The sequence below is a fragment of the Psittacula echo genome (assembly GCF_963264785.1).
Source record: "Psittacula echo genome assembly, chromosome: 6".
Classification (NCBI taxonomy): domain Eukaryota; kingdom Metazoa; phylum Chordata; class Aves; order Psittaciformes; family Psittacidae; genus Psittacula; species Psittacula echo.
In genome coordinates, this window is record NC_137743.1 from 22,442,247 (window position 1) to 22,459,315 (window position 17,069).

Sequence of the window (17,069 nt, forward strand, 5' to 3'; positions counted from 1 at the left end):
ATTTGTATGAAATGTGACAGAACAGTCTTTTTTACAAGGCTCTGGGGATAATAGTCCTATATGAAGGACCCAAGCTTTCTGACCTTATGTGATACTGAAAACATTTTATAACTGCAGAATGAAAGGTACCCCTTTATCACATCCTGTACATTTCCCCTGTCTTGGAGTTTATCCTCTGGCTTAATGATCACTGAAGTCCTTTATGTTGTGATTCATATTACTTCATGGAGTCAATGTACCACTTTTGATCTTCTGCATATATCCACTGCCTGTTGATCATTATTTCCTGGGATTTAACTTTTAGTGAACTGCTTGCCATTGATCTCTGCACTTCCAAAACTGTGCCCTAATCTTTCACCTCTTATCCTGTGCACCATCAGAGTGCTAGGGACTGTATCCGAACTTTTATCTCATGTGCTACGAGCTACTCTTCATGTTGCAAATGAGTTACAAAGAGTAGGATGAGTTTTCACCTCTCTGTTTCTGCAGTTATGCTGCACAGATTACCTAAGAAGAATCTACCTTGGTCAATGTCAAGGTGAAAGCTCTGTTTTGTGAACTGCTGAGAGATATTTTTGCAGTGAGGAAGCAGAGTATTTTAAGGAGTACGTTTTGGGCTGTTCACTTAAATTATGTTTGTAAGAGCAGAGATTATCCCTGGGACATATTTGCTACATACTGGACGTACTGAGCTACCTCTCAGCTGGGCAAATAGCAAGCAAGATGGCATAAGGAGAAAACACTCTTCTGGTTAGGGAGTCATTCAATTTGTAGGGGTTTTTTTTTGTTTGTTTGTTTTTGTTTGTTTGTTTTTAAATCTCTGCTGTACCAGGGGTGCTTGATTTTCTTTGTATTCAGTGAGGAGGGCAGGTGCCATAAGTTCAGTAACATTTTTGGTGGTGTTCTCTCTTCAGAGACAATAGTCAGGCCTGTAAGGGACCCTTCTCAATCAAGCATGTATGATCCATTTGCTGGAATGAAAACCCCAGGTCAACGGCAGCTGATAACATTACAAGAGCAAGTGAAAATGGGCATACTCACTGTTGACGAAGCTGTACTTCATTTTAAGGAGTGGCAACTGAACCAGAAAAAAAGATCAGAATCATTCCGGTTCCAGCAGGTACAGGCTTACTCTACCGTTCAGGAAATGCATCTGTCTCTCTAGGTATATCTCACAAGCTGTTCAGCATGGTTACATTTCTTTCCTGGTTGGAGCAGGAAGGCTGCTAACATAGTCTCCCACCTAGGAGAGTTCTGTCCTAACGTAGAAACATAGAATCATGTAATAGTTAGGGTTGGAAAGCACCTTAAGATCATCTGGTTCCAACCCCCCTGCCATAGGCAGGGACTCACACTAAAGCATGTCACCCAAGGCTCTGTCCCGCCTGGCCTTGAACACCGCCAGGGATGGAGCATTCACAACTTCCCTGGGCAACCCATTCCAGTGCCTCACCACCCTCACAGTAAAGAATTTCTTCCTTAGATCCAATCTAAACTTCCCCTGTTTAAGTTTTAACCCGTTATCCCTTGTCCTATCACTACAGACCCTAATGAATAGTCCATCCCCAGCATCATGGAGGGGTTGTTCTCATGCAGCAGTAAACAGGCAGCTGTTTTACAGATTTGATTGTGTTGCAGTACTATTGTGAGGTTTTGAAGATCTGTGCATTATGAATTAGGCCAAATCCAGTTGGCTAAGTTACCTTTCTAGAAGTCACCTAGCACCTGCCTGCTGGTGGGGGACTTCTGTAGTGCACATTTAGCTTGTCAGTTCTCATCTCTTTCAGATCAGTGAAGATTCAGTGTCCCAGATGGTGTATTGGCTTTGAAGTCCTATATTGTAGATGGTTTGATCTTTCCCTGTGTGTTTGATGGCTCCATGACTATCTGTTCTTTGCGTCTGTGCAACATCTAGCAACAGTCAAAAGTGAAAGCACAGTGTTTGGGTGGTTTAGCTGAAAGAGGGAATCATGTTGGCAGCAGCAACAAAATGACTGATGGAACTAGCAGTCATAGTTTAAAATTTCCATTCTCAAGTTAGAGTGGGGCTCCCGCTTTAAAACCACTGCCTGCTTCGTTTGAAGCTTTTTGTTCATGCTGCAGCAGTCTGCTCTCACACTTGAGGTGCTGGTCTCCAGTGTGTGACACTGTTTTGGGAGCTGTCAGAACAAAGACTTCTCCTGATTCACTTTGAAGGTCCTCTCTACCCAGAAACAGTAGAGAAATCCCTTCTTCTGTCAATAAAGAATGCAGTGCTACTTCAGTGGATGTCTGTAGCAGAAATGAAGTGTCCTGCTCTGTGTCCCATCCCATTAGCAGCTTTCAAAATTTCCAGATCTTGCCAGTATGCTGCCATACAATGGTGAAGAGGCTTTGCTCCTGGTTACATTTCCAGGTGTTCCTTCTTGCTTTAGAGGGGACACTCTGAATTTTCCCTCGCTCTCTGGGATGCATGGCAGTTTCCTCTGAACCCTGCAGTCAGAATTATCTATTCATTAGTACAGAAAGGACTATGCTTGATCATGGGTCTTGTTTTTGTGCCGGTGTCACAGTGGAAACAGAAAATAGAGGAAGTTCTAAACTAAATGTGCTGCTTATCTGCAACTGCCAGTGAGTCTGTGCACTTGACCTAAACACACACAATGAACATTGGAAAAAAACTGGCTTCTGAAAGGCACATGTGGATTTCTGAAGGGAATAAATTAAAACCTGTTGATATAGTTTGGACTTCAGCCAAGTCTAGCAGGCTTTGTTACAGCTGGGTTGAAAAGTTAGCTGAAATACGATACTGGTTAACTTTTCAGAAAGCTGCTCATCTTCCTTTATCCAAAGCCCTGAAAAGAATATCTTGTGATGTTTCTAGGAAAACCTGAAACGGCTACGAGACAGCATAACCAGGAGGCAAATGGAGAAGCAAAAAAAAGACAAAGCTGCAGGTAACAGTCTCTGATTCTGACATTCTCTGGTAATGAAGCAGCTGACAATATTGATATGCTTTTCAGGCATAAGTGTCTCCATGTGTATTGTGGTTATGTCATATTTTAATATTCACATCCATCTGTCTTTTTGCTGAAACATAGCACGTTACTCCTTAATTTTCCAGACTGAGGAAAGGATGCCCACATCTGTGGAGTAAATCTTGATCCATTCAATTTACATCACATGTATGATCGCCCTTATGTGATCATGTTTAACTTTGTTCTCAGGTGGAAAGCTGTCTCTCAGGGACTATACTTGGCTAGAGCCTTCTGAGCTGTTCATTTTCCCTTTCAGATTTGGAAATTACAGTACCCATTCGACATTCTCATAATGCTTTGGGGAAACCAGAATGTGGAATATATGAATACACACCCAGGAAAAATGTTTTCCCACCAAAAAATGAGTTAAAGCGAGGAGACTGGAAAACAGAAAGCACATCTAGCACAACAAGTAAGCAAACCCTGAGTGCCACCCTCTGTACAGGAATGCTGGATGGAAAACACTTCCCCAGCCTGACTCTGGAGTAAGCTTAGGGGACAAGACTTCTGTTACTGAATCCCAGTGCTGACTCACCACTCCAAACCCTGCATGCATTTTGTTGCATGCTGGATGTTCTCAAAACGGTAAAAGCAACTCCAAGTACATCAAGGGGTTTGAGCATCTCTCACCTGCATCTCTGCAGGAGGAGAACCTGAAAGCTGAGTGAAAAATTCCCTTGAGCCTCTTTAGGGAAAGCATGTTCTTAAAAGTATATGGCAGCTGCTGCCTTAGAAAAAAAGGACGATACCTTGCCATAACTCTCAGCAGGCAGTGTGCTCTTCTGGTTTGAAAGGCATAGTTATATTGCAGGCTGGGAACCCATATCTACTGTAGTTTTCTCAACTGTTGCAAATAAAGGACAGCATTTTTCATGTGGGACCTCTTGAGTAGCTTACACAGTCTGCACATTTTTATTATCTTTGTTTTTTATTAGGTTTAATTTGCACAAATTAAATCCCTGCATTCTTGCTGTTATTGCAGACTGCATAATTCTTGCAGAAATCATTAAGATCATTTTGGTGCTCTGAAAGGAAAAATGAGTCCCAGTGAGGTTTTGTGGCTTTTGGCAAGATAGAGCTGGCATATGTCCAAACTAGGTGCCAGAGGCAGTTGACAGAGCCAGTAACTTGCATATAAGCAGTTGAGAGAAATTTTAATGCATCTAAGGAGTTCACTATGTGCAGCTTGGCTCTCTTTCCCATGGCATGATTGTGAGAATGGACCCCAATACAATATTTAGCACTCTTTAAGAGCTGCTGTTTGAACCAACTGATAGAGTTACTTCACCAAGGTTAGGGAGGAGGTGCATCTTACGAGAAAACCTCTCTAGCCTCCATTTCAATGTATAGGTTTCTGAACGTTAGTGTCCTAGTATTGAACAGCCCTACAGAACATTATACATTTGTGACTGAAACCAGTCATAGTAATTTAAGATATGTTTGTGTGTTGCTGTCCCCTTCAGAGATGGCATGTCTGACTGCAAAAACATTTCATAGTCTGGGTCCACGCAAGTTAAATGGGTTTGCATAGATGGTTGCTGCAGGCTGTTTGGACAAACTTGTCATTTTTATCTCTGAAGTAGACTAGGAAACATTCCTGTAATGAGTAAGGATTGTTGTGAGAGGAGGTGGTGAACAGCTATTAGGAACAATAATGTCATGAGCAGTCACTTATTGCAGGAATGAATGTGTGACAGTGCTCAGAGCCATTTAACTCCACGCAGTTGCTAAAGACATGGAGACCGATAATTTAAATAAATGCAAATGCTGGGTGTGTAACACTTGTGAAAATACTTACCTGACTTGGCAGCTGATATTGGCATTGTATCCTTTCCGTTAGGTTATAGTTGAGAGTATTTAACCAGAAGTCTGGACCTAGAGAGGGCAGAAATTGGCTAGAAAGAAAGCAAAACTGAATGGTTTGGCCCTGTGGTCAGCATTGTATGAAATGCCATTGTTTGGATCCTGAACATGTGAAAAATAACAGTGGAAATAAATTAATCTAAATAAGCCTTAAGTGATGTGTGCAAGAGATTAGAAGGAGTCTCGTGTTAGTGATTTGCAGTTAAATCACCAGGATTTAATAATCAGTTTGGTTTTATCTTGTTTGCTCTAGGTAGTGCAAGTAACCGCTCCAGCACTCGGAGCATATTGAGTGTCAGCAGTGGGATGGAAGGGGACAGTGAGGTAGGTTCTCGCCTCTGCTACATACTGGTCCACTGTTCTTAAGTACATGACTTTGTTTTCATGCAAAAGAAAAGGAGCTCAGGGGTAGCATTGCATTTGCAGAAATGGCAAATGTAGCCACTTCTGTTGTGAAGCTAACGAGGACCAAATTTTGCTGGCCTGTAACCTCTTTCCTCATTTTGTAGGACAATGAAGTTGCAGAAACAACTAGAAGCCGCAGCCCAGTTACCCACCAAACAGAGAGGCTGGCCTTCCAGGAAAGGCCTCCCAGAGTGCCTCCTCGAGGTGCAAGCAGGTAAAGCTAAAAAGCAGCTTAGACGTGAGTGTTCTGTGCATCAATATAGAAGCCTTGGGCAGAAAGCAAGGCAGGAAGCAAATGCATCTTTCAGCAAGATTTACCAGTCTATTATCTATAAATGCATGCTGTTGGAAATTGTAAAATCCTTGTTCCTCATCTGGAATCCTTAGTGGAATCGGTTTCCTGGTTAGTAACATGCCTATTGCAGTGTTGTTACTGCGGTTCACGTGCTGTTACAGTGGTTCACGTGCTGTTACAGTGGTTCACGTGCTGTTACAGTGGTTCACGTGCTGTTACTGTGGTTCACGTGCTGTTACTGTGGTTCACGTGCTGTTACTGTGGTTCACGTGCTGTTACTGTGGTTCACGTGCTGTTACTGTGGTTCACATGGTGCAAGGACAGCAGTATTGAAGCACACAGTGCTTGCCACAGTAAGACTGACTGAGGTGGAGTAGCGTCCTGACCCTGGCAGAGATTTGGTACCTAATCCTCCTGAGATGATCCTCTTGGAACATACAGAGTGGAGTGCACAGGGAATTCCTGTTTGGCATTCCCTTGGACTTCTTTCGTTTTGACAAAATCTCTCCAAAGCATATTTGTTTACATGTATGATTGGCCTCAAAGCAAAAACTGCACTGGTTTTGTAAAAGGTGTTGAGGGTTTTTGCCTTGATTTGACCACCACAAACTTAAGTGACTTACAAACATTTCTTCAGTCCAACCAGTGCAAGTCTATGAAGTCCAGGCCCCAGAGGTTTATCTAAGTACAGATCCTATTTGAAATTCTCCAACTGTTAAAATAGTAATTAGTAATGTGTGAGTGCAGTAAATTCTGAATGTTGGCTTGGGGCTTTGGCAAGAATATAGCTGGAATTTCTCGCTAGTTAGTTTGAAAAAGGAAAAAAAAAAAAGATTTTGGATCTTTTGATCTCTTCCTATTGCTCTTCGTGTAATTTTCAGGAGAAAGCTGTTATACTGTCGAAGTTTTACTCCACGCAAGTATTATAGCATCTCTTTCCAGTAACAGTAGAATTACTGCAGCTGAAAAGCAGAAGAAATAACTTGTGCAGGAACAGGGCTCTGGTATATTGGCATCTGCTTTGTTGCTGAATTGATGATAGCCTGTTTTTCTTCTTGTATGACTATTGCTTGTAGTGTAGTCTTAGTTATGATGTTATTGTGTGCAATGTGGTGTTCCAGAACCCTTATTCTCTACTTTTTTTTTTTTTTAATGCATTTCTATTCTGTCTTTTTATAGGCCTGTAAGCAGTGAAGGCTTTTATCCTCCACCTGTGCCCCCAAGAGGTCGCTGAGTCTCTCAACATCTGTGGAATATGAGATTTTGCTGGTTTTATGTGTGCTTGTACAGATATTTTTGGGTTGTCTTTAAATTATTTATAACTGGGAGCCAAATGTGTTCTTCCCCTTCTTCCCCTCTAAAGCTCTGATGACTTTTCGCATGATTTTCACTGAGACTTCTAGGTCTTCTATAACATTTTCTTTTCATTTAAATAACTTTGGTGCTTTGGGACTTCATAGTTGGGAAGGAGAACACTGATGTGTGTCTTGGCAGCCCTGTACCAACACAAACTTTCCTTTTGACCAAGGAAGAACATGTGTCCTCTTAGAAGCTAAATCCTGATAAGCATTGCTACAAAAGCCCTTGAAACATGCTTGAAAAAGTAAAGAAAATTAGTTGTTCAAAGACTTTGTTTGAAGAACACTCATTACAGGAGGAACAGCTGAATGTACTCCTGTTTGGTATAACATTTTGGGTATGAACAGACTGACCTTTCAGAAGATGTGGAATCTCCCTCCAGCAATCATTAAACCATGGGAGGTTGAGAAGTTGTCTTTATTCAAGGTTGTATGCAAAATACATTAAAAAACCTCATCTTTCACTTTCTCCTTCCCTCCCTGAAGACAACAGACATTGTCAAGGTGTTATTTGTGCTACATTTGCCATGAAATTTCCCAAGGGAGCTGGTAAGGGACCTGTTGTATCACAGAACAACTGTACTTAAAGCTTTTTTGGGGAGCAGGTGGGTATGTTGTTATTTGAAACTATGTGACTGACCTCTTAAATTAGAGGAAGGAGTTGGCAGCAGTCCTATGTTTGGCATCTCTTCTATGTGTTCATTTTAGAAGCAATATGAAGGTGTTTCACTTCATTCTCTGGAATAATATAGTGAGTCTCCACTATATAGTGGGCAGCCCTGGGGCTGGACTCTGCTCACTCTACTCTTCCTGTTTAGCAATGTGAATCTGCAACAGCTATGTCCAGCCTTTTTTCTGCCCAAGGGCTTACAAACATAACTTCCTGGTTTGGTGGTGTTCCAAATGCAGAAAGCATATAAAGCGGGAACGAAGTTTGATTTCTTATCTCAAGGGACGTGAGTGATGGAAGTGAGGTGTTTTGGGAATTTTTTGGGTTGTGGTTTGGTTTTTGTTTTTCTTTTTTCCTTCCAGGCCTTGCAATCTTCTGTGTGTATCCTGGGCACTGTGGAACCAGTTTGTCCACCAGTGATGCAGATGGGAATTCTGCAAGATAAGATTCAGGGTAGAGACTTAAGCATCGTACTTGGTTTTCAAACTGTATGCCTTCTTCCAGCCCTGACAGGGACATAGATAGATCTGTATTAGGTGATCCCTTGGGTGCAGGTAGGACATGTAAAGCTTCTGTCTGGTCATGTAAGCTCTCCTTAATCTATAAGAGAGCAAGAGTTGTAGCTCCTTTCTCTTGCAGGGTGGCAAAGTCAAGGTGTGGAGCTGCAGGAGTGACAGATGGCAACTGTGACTCAGTCAGCACTGAATGAAAGTGGAGAAGCCCCTGCCTGCTCTCAGGGGATAGGCATAAGCTAAGTATCATCTACACATCAAACTTGTAGAGTATGACTGCAAATGCAGTTCAGATAGCCTCTCCTTTTTGTGGTAGAGGGATGCAGGTGTTGTGCTGCAGGCCTATAGTGACAGGTACAGAGGTGATCTTTTTTTTCTCTTTTCTAAAGGACTTTCTCCACTAACTCCAACACTACAGGCTCACTGACAGTTTGCTTTTTGTTCACGATAGCCAGGAGAATGGTGAGGTGGGAGCTGCTTTCCTGTGTTGCTCTTGGAACAGAACAAAGTTCCCAGCAATATTCTGTCAAATTAGAAGCAGGAAAGGAGGTTTTGGTGCTGAAATTAGGAAAATAGTAGCATGGATAAGGGAAAGAAACAGGGATAAAATAAATAAATTAAAAGAGGAAATTCAACAGCTTGATTGTCTTCAGCTGTCACATATTGTGTGCAGTTCTGGTGTCCTCAACATAAAAAGGACATGAAACTGTTGGAACAAGTCCAGAGAGCCACGAGGATGATCAGGGGACTGGAGCACCTCCCGTATGAAGACAGGCTGAGAAAGTTGGGGCTGTTCATCCTGGAGAAGAGAAGGCTGCGTGGAGACCTCATAGCAGCCTTCCAGTATCTGAAGGGGGCCTACAAGGATGCTGGGGATGGACTATTCATCAGGGACTGTAGTGACAGGACAAGGGGTAACGGGTTCAAACTTAAACAGGGGAGGTTTAGATTGGATCTAAGGAAGAAATTCTTTACTGTGAGGGTGGTGAGGCACTGGAATGGGTTGCCCAGGGAGGCTGTGAATGCTCCATCCTTGGTGGTGTTCAAGGCCAGGTTGGATGAGGCCTTGGGTGGCATGGTTGAGTGTGAGGTGTCCCTGCCCATGGCAGGGGGGTTGGAACTAGATGATCTTAAGGTCCTTTCCAACCCTAACTATTCTATGATTCTATATGCTTTGGTTTGCACACAGCTCCCTGGTTTTGCTCAGATGTTCTCCATCTCCTTAGTGCTGGCTGCAGCTGTGCTGCAGAGCTTTGAGTGGTGATGTGATAAGATGAATTTATCTGCTTCCACATCTGCCAGGCACAACATAAGGTAGACCTGTAGGATGTGAGGAAAACTGTAACAAGACAGGAAGGGAAGGGCAAAATATGAGAGTGTATCACACAGATTTTCTTTCAAAGCCATTGGACCGAAGCACCCCAGGGATCCCTGCCTTGCCCACCTGATTTTTAATTCTGCACCTTTCCATGTGATAGCCAAATGTCTTCTGTGGGAGGAGTTTGTCTGAACTGTATCTGAGCGTTTGCCTTTGCACAATCCTAATAATGTGCCTTTAAACTTGATTTTTATTGCTAGTGCTGCAGTGAGATGGCTTATATCTGAATTACTGAAAAGTAGCTCCTAAGTAGCCTTTCAGTCCCTCTCCCATTTGCGACTTAGATACTTCTTTAGTCTGACCTGACCAAATGCTGACAAAGTCTGACAAAACCAAATGCTAGTGAGGGTCTGGTTTGGAGGAGAGGTGAAGTGGGACAGGTGGGGCTGAGAAATACTATAAATGCAGTCTGTTCAACCTGCTTCCACATTGCCTAAGGGTGGGAAATAGAAGATAGAGCTGTACTCTCTGGGATTTGCATCTTTCTTTCTAACTTCTGCTGGATCAGTTGGCAATTTCACTGACCAGCCATCACAGATTCTACTACTACCCTATGAAGGAGGAAAAGGAATAGCTCTGAAATGGCTTCACCTGATAAATGCAGGTAAACATTTGGGATGCAGGCATGACTCTTAAGGTTTATGAAGACCATCAGAGATGCACCTTTTCAACTGCCAAAACGCGTTCCATGTCGGTGTGGTTTCAGTTAGTTGCCTTAAGCCTTTTCTGGCTCAGTGTATGCAGTCCTTGTATCTGTAATTTCCATCTGTGCTGATGAGCATGTGGTGTGTATTGCTTCCACCTAAGGTGAGAAGTGCACTGACACTGAAGCTCAGAAGATACTGGAGAAGAAAACTGTGTGTAACCAGACTCTTGATTACTCAAGAATATGCTTGTGGGGGGAAAGCGGGAATGAACTGTGTTTCTGTCAGACATTAGAGGTCAAGGACTGAACAGGTAATAAAATTGCTGGTAAAAAGTAAATGACCTGGCCCCCTGCAGGGGCATCCACCAAGCTCAGGTGGCAGCTGGCTGGCCTGGGGAAAGCATTTGCTCTTTGTACAACTGCTTCAGAAAACCCACTGCAGCAGATGGCTCTGCCTGGCTCTGTTGTTGACTGAGAGACTTAAGTACTGAATAAACTGAAGATGCTGAAGCCTCCTCTCTCTGTCTCCCATGGGTAAGCTACTCTGTTTTGGACTGAGACACAACAACTAGAAAGAAACATATGGTGTTATTACAGCTGACTAGGTAATTTTTTGCTTTGGGTTTTTGTTTGTTTTGTGGTTGTTTTTTCATATAAACGTGTTTTGAATGGGTTTTGACAAGCATCTCTACAGCAACCAGGCTTCTACAGAAATAGTATATTCACATTCTCCTGCCTATCAGGAAAATGCTTCATATAAAAACACAGCTTGCTAAAATATATTCAGGGAAAATAGACTGAACATGTAAGATCACAAAGGGAAAAGCTGTTAGGATGGGTAGGGTAGTTAGTGGTTAACGGGTATCTGGTTTTGCATCATTTCTACAAAGCATGGATGGCATGTAATGGCACTGAGCGTGTCTCCTTTGCTATTTGTTAATGTGTGCAAAATTTGAGAAGACTGTTTAGCGCCTTTTTCAAAAAATACTGTGTCCGATAGTCTCTGAAAATTGTTTTTGCATTTGCTCAGTTTAAAAATGGTATCATTGACCACTTAATGCCATGAGCGTTTTGGCTCTGGGCTTTTTCTTGGGATTTTCACTCTGGCCTTGTAGCCTCAGCTAGTTCCAAGCTCACACACAGGGCTGCAGGCTCTATCCGAGCCGGAGCTGACTGAGACTTCCCCGTCTGTGCCACCCCGGTACCTGCCTGCCCTAGGGCAGCCGGACTTTCTGTACTGCGGCGTTCCTGGATTTCTCCCGCGTGTACAAGTGCTGTAGGAAACGGGACCACTTGTTTTTAAAGGCACTTGAACGGAGTCCGTGTCACGTTCCCCTCAAATAACTTTATTTGTTCATTGATCGGTATGTGATCAATTAAAAGATAATCGAGGCCTTAGTGTCTAACACGCCTGCGGTGCGGGGCCAGTCCGTCTTGCCCGCCGTCTCACTCCCTTTATATCCGCAGCCCCGGTCCGCCCGCAGCTACCGACCTGCCCCCTCCCCGCGGGCAGCACCCCGGCGCTCGGCTCCCGGCGGCCGCCGTAGATGTCGCGCTTCCGGCGTGCGGCCGGATGACGTGGCCGGGCGGAGCGGAAGTGGCGTCGCAGGTCGGCGTTGGTGGCGGGGCGCGGGCCGGCTCCGCGGCGGGGCCTGCTGCGTGCGCGCGGACGCCGAGGCCCGAGATGGTGGCGCCAGGGCTGCAGCTGTGCGCGGCCGCCGCGCTGCTCCCGCTGCTCCTCCTGTGCCTGCCGCTGCGCGCCCGCGCCGACGAGCACGAGCACACGGTGAGGCGGTGCCTGGCCTCCCCCGGGGGGCCCGCGGTGCTTGGGCCCCCGCCCCGAGCTCACTGGCCGCGGACCCTGCTGCCAGCGGGGGGCGGCGGCGTTCGCAGCAGCCCGGGAAGTGCGGCCTGGCCGGCGGGCGGAGCGGGGAGTGACGGGCCGCGGCCTGGGGTGGGGGTGAGCGGGCGGGCGGTGGCCCTGGCGGGTGGTCCCGCCCAGCGGAGCTTTCTTCTTGTGTTCCCCGCTGTGTGGGTTGTGTTGGCAGCGCGGGGCAGGTGTGGGCTATGTTCTCTCATTCGGTGTGAGCGGGACGCTCGGGGAAGTGCTACCGGAGGTTTGTGATCCGGTTCGGACATCCGTGTGCCAGCCGGGCGCGGTGCGGCTTAGATAGCAGCCGCGCGTCCCGCCTTTTCCCGGCGCAGATAAAAACGCCGCAGGTGCCTGTGCGTTGTTTGAAGAGGGCTGCCCAGCTGTTGGTGTTGCGCTTTGCGGGGACGACCGTTCCTTCCGGGAGGGTGTTTGCATTTGCTTCGGCACAGCGGTGCAGTCCGGAGCTGCCCGCCCCGGGGGAGCCGCGGCCGGGTGACAGCCGGTTCCGGGGGGTGGCGTGGGCCGGGGCTGAGGGCAGGGCGGAGCGCTTCGCTTGGGACACTGCATGGAGCCCGGAGGGAAAGGGTGCGAAAAACATAGCTTGAGCGCTCGCCTGTCAGTGTGAGGATAGATGTTCCGAAGTGCTTGCAATGTCACCCGAACAGAATCTCTAAGGAGGAAGCACCAGTGTACGTTTTTGCATCAGAGTGTTGTTTCCCGTGGCTTTTGGTGTGGGAGGGTGGAAGTCTGCGATGAGCTGAGATGTGATTTTGGCACCAGACTTTGCTGAAAACTATCCCTGTTTCCTCGCAAGTGGAGTGGATTGGAGTGTGCCCATAATTAAACACAGTGTCTGTCTCTGTCAGAACTTTTATGCTCCTGAGAAGCCTTGAGGGTTTATGGTTGCTCGGTTTCTTGACATGGCTTTCTCTAGGTGGGGTGTAGTAAGCTTAATAAATGTTTTTAATAAAACAGATAAATAGCATTAGTAGTGTGTGTGAGCAGTCATTAATCAGTTGCCTAATTCTATGTATTTGTGAGACTTGAAAGCTGTTTAGGATTGTTTTTATTTTTTTAAAAGCTATGGGAATTATCAGTGCTGCAGTTAATGATAGTAAAGTTAAGCTAACATTGAGGACTTTCAAGGAGCACAGACACTTTGAACTAGCTTAAGTCCCAGTTTTATTGCTGAGCTGGTGTTTTATTGCTGTTGGGTGTCTGCTGAGGTGAGGTAGTTTTCAGCTTAGCACTGTGTTTATTTTTAAAGGCTGTTTGACTTGAGGAATTACTAATTATTCATTTAATATTGGTAGTCTTCTGGGGAAAAAAGAATTTTGTAAAGCTGTCATTGATTTTATTTGGTTTTGAGATCTCCCTTCAAATGGGAATTCTGATGGTTTTTAGATCTTCGGAATGATTACCTAAACAATTACCAATGGAAATCACAAATTCCTTTTGAAGGCTGGTCATTTTTTTCATCTGAATTACTGAACTCTTCAAGGCTCTGTCTCTTGGTTTAGTGTTCTCATTCATGTGGTGTCTGGTTTAGTAACATCACATGGTAGGTTAGAAATAGTTGGTGCAGGAAGGCAGTCATCTTTTTTTGGAAAGCTGTCTCCTTGATTAGATATTTCAATACTTTAATATTGCTCAGGAGAGTGGAGTGGAAGTGTTAATAGCATGAATGAAACATGAGCAAGGTTTTGTAATAGTACACTGATTTTGAGATTAAAAACCTGAAGAAAGTGTTCCTTAAACACTGCATTTTAATGAATTTCATTTTTGAGTATGACTGCAGTTGGAAGATTAATCTTTCGATAAAGCGCTTTGTTAAATTTTGGAGGCTCTGCTCACTTTTGGGGAAGTGGAGAGGAAATACTAGTATACTGATTCACGGCTTGGTAACTTCAAAATGTGAATTTTCACTAATTTTAAGACTTGAGTCTTATTGGTAGGAATACACACCATTATGTGCTGCTGTTTCCTTGTTAGTGCCTTAGTGTGCAGCTTCTGGGTGAAGGTGTGCCACGGTTTACTTTTAATTGCTGATATAGAGGGGCCTAATCTGTACCGAGCATGCCAAACATCTAGAAGCACTGAACTGAATGTTTAATGCTCTGTGTTAGGAGGTTAATTTATTTACTGCTGCTATATAACACATAATAGCATACAATGTTTATAAGATAATACGTGTGTGCTATAATGCGTATTTTTGTGTTAATATAAATTGGCTGTTAATGCTTTATATGTGTCCTTTTTAACTGTAGGACTGCATAAGCAAATATTATAAAGGGTAACTGTGAGAGGACTCCACATGAAGCTCTATGACTGTACTAGTATTTCTGAATTACTAGGTGTGGATAGCTTCATTGGATCAACAGCTAAATCCTTTATCTTAAATTTGAAATAGCCTTTAAAAATGCATTTCCTTAGGGGAAGAGTAGTAAAAATACAATTATAAGATAGGCAAATGGGTGTTTAAAATCATTAGTAAGTGAAGAGAAATCAAGGTTTGACACAGCATTTAAAATCTTCATTGTCAAAAGACAGTGCAGCACCATAACTTCAGACCACAACAGAACAATGTGTCAGAAACTAACTGAAAACTTGTCTGCTGATTCTTTAACTGGTTCTCATGCTTCAGAATGTGTCATGTATCTGCTTTTGCCTGTATTCTGATATTTGCACCATTTTTTGACAGTTGCCCTTTTACCTGTGGAAGAGATAGTACAGCTGAGATATTGGTAGCCTTACCACAATATATACTGATGCTGCAGAAGCAGGGTGGGTGGACTCCTGCCTGGCTTCTGCTTTCACATCTTCTGTTACTAGACTTGTTGGAGTTGATAAAATATGCAAACCATAAAATTATTCTGATATATGCTGGGGGTTTTGTTGGGGCAGAATGGTCTAGGCAGTAGGTAGCATTTTAACATTGCTTCAGTTTAATTATCAGTGCTTCACAAGCATGAGAGTACATGACAAACACTGAAAAACAAACAAAACCCAGCCTATACTGTGTAGCAAAATTCCTAATTGATAGTGACTGAGAAAAGAATTTTTGTTTGACTTTTAGTCTGATGAAGTATATTAAAGCCACAAGCATGTAATAAAATAATGACTTTTGTATAGTATCTGTAACTTGTCAGTTAGAGAATCACTGTAGAAAACATCTCGGTGCATGTAAAATACCTCTTTGCTTACTAAGTTGTGTGTAGATGAGCAGCCTGATTCCTTTTGAAGTTCTAGTGGTTCCATTTTGAAGAGGTGAAATAAATGTCACAGAAGCAGGATAAGGCGTGCTGAGCAACCTTGTGCATCTAGGAAGCGTAGCAGTAAAAGGACTGCTTGTACAACAGTTCAGACTGTCCTGCTGGTGTAGTTCTAGCCATGGTTTGGTGAGGCCTACAATTCAAAGAGAAATGAAAAGATGTTACTGGAAATAATCTGTTTTATCCAAAGGAGAGCACAGGGCTGAAATCCACTATTTAATAGGTTATGGGTGTGAGCTGCAATCATTGAGTATTGTCACAGTGCTTGACAGAATATCTGTAAGGTACTGAGACTAGAAGCCTGGGATATTACCCACTGATTGAGTCTTACTTGCTGCCTCTCTTGTTTCCTGTCCTGTTTCTGCAGCTTTGCTGTGCTGGTAACAGATGATATTTCTTTTCCCCTTGAAAGATGTGTGCTGGTGTTCAAGGAACTGTATTGTGGAAAGCCTCCCTCCAAACTTCAACTTGAGAAAAGGAGTAAAATGGCATACTTTCTGAATGAAGCTATCCTGATTTGAATTTATTTTGCTGAGTCACCATTCAAGATTTGGTAGTTGTAGTCCTCTCTGGGCCTCCATCATTTTTTGCAAAGGGTTTTCGTGGTTTAAAAAGGATTATCACAACCTTCCAGTCTCATATCCTTTTCTGCAGCTTTTTATGTCCTGACTTAATCTAGCCTTAATTGTTCTGTAGAATAAATAGTTTATTTCTAGGGCTACCATGCTAATTTCTGCAGTTGTGCAAAAAGAATATTAAGTTGCTTTTGACATCATGAGTGCCCTGTTGGGTTGAAGAGAAGAAAGATGGATGTACTGTGCTGAAAATAGCCTCAGTATTGCTATAGAATCATAGAATAGTTAGGGTTGGAAAGGACCTTAAGGTCATCTAGTTCCAAACCCCCTGCCATGGGCAGGGATACCTCACACTAAGGTTCTGTCCAACCTGGCCTTGAACACTGCCAGGGATGGAGCATTCACAGCTTCCCTGGGCAACCCATTCCAGTGTGTCACCACCCTCACAGTAAAGAACTTTCTCCTTATATCCAGTCTAAACTTCACCTGTTTAAGTTTGAACCTGTTACCCCTTGTCCTGTCACTACAGACCCTAATGAATAGTCCCTCCCCAGCATCCTTGTAGGCCCCCTTCAGATACTAGAAGGCTGCTTTGAGGTCTCCATGCAGCCTTCTCTTCTCCAGGATGAACAGCCCCAACTTTCTCAGCCTGTCTCCATACGGGAGGTGCTCCAGTCCCCTGATCATCCTCGTGCCCTTCCTCTGCACTTGTTCCAACAGTTCCATGTCCTTTTTATGTTGAGGACACCAGAACTGCACACAATACTCCAAGTGAGGTCTCACGAAAGCAGAGTAGAGGGGCAGGATCACCTCCTTCGACCTGCTGGTCACGCTTCTTTTGATGCAGCCCAGGATACAGTTGGCTTTCTGGGCTGCGAGCGCACACTGAAGCCAGCTCATGTTCATTTTCTCATCAATCAACACCCCCAAGTCCTTCTCTGCAGGGCTGCTCTGAATCTCTTCTCTGCCCAGCCTGTAGCTGTGCCTGGGATTGCTCCAACCCAGGTGTAGGACCTTGCACTTGTCATGGTTAAACTTCATAAGGTTGGCGTCAGTTTGAACAGTTTTTAAACCATAAGGATATGTGGAAATTTTCTTTGTATTAAACCAGTAGTTGTATTGTCATGGAAGAAGTCCATGAATACCGGGTCAAACTGCAGAAGCTTCATGCCAGCTTAATATTCTGCAGGGGACTAGAATGGTTG

The 17,069-nt window shown here is 44.1% G+C and overlaps 2 protein-coding genes across 4 annotated transcripts in view; both read left to right on the plus strand.

Annotated features, from left to right (window-relative positions):
• PIK3AP1 (phosphoinositide-3-kinase adaptor protein 1) overlaps nucleotides 1-7,257 on the plus strand; it is a gene marked incomplete at its 5' end in the record, with an annotated part of 45,463 nt that extends 38,206 nt beyond the window's left edge. Inside the window, 6 exons of the mRNA XM_080621969.1 lie at nucleotides 915-1,120; nucleotides 2,864-2,936; nucleotides 3,274-3,429; nucleotides 5,134-5,204; nucleotides 5,390-5,499; nucleotides 6,760-7,257. Of these exons, the coding sequence (XP_080478095.1) occupies nucleotides 915-1,120; nucleotides 2,864-2,936; nucleotides 3,274-3,429; nucleotides 5,134-5,204; nucleotides 5,390-5,499; nucleotides 6,760-6,814 (671 nt within the window). The 3' untranslated portion in view covers nucleotides 6,815-7,257. The remainder of the gene's footprint in view (nucleotides 1-914; nucleotides 1,121-2,863; nucleotides 2,937-3,273; nucleotides 3,430-5,133; nucleotides 5,205-5,389; nucleotides 5,500-6,759) is intronic.
• A 4,179-nt stretch (nucleotides 7,258-11,436) lies between these two features.
• Nucleotides 11,437-17,069, plus strand: part of TM9SF3 (transmembrane 9 superfamily member 3) — a 59,306-nt gene continuing 53,673 nt past the window's right edge. For 2 of the 3 annotated variants that reach the window (XR_013957120.1, XM_080620367.1), the window contains exon 1: nucleotides 11,437-11,930. Coding sequence is in view for 1 of the 3 variants with exons in the window: in XM_080620367.1 (XP_080476493.1) it covers nucleotides 11,718-11,930 (213 nt within the window). In the remaining 2 variants the exon portion in view is untranslated. Of the gene's footprint in view, nucleotides 12,952-17,069 lie in introns of all 3 variants that reach the window. The other variant, XM_080620368.1, reaches the window with a different exon arrangement.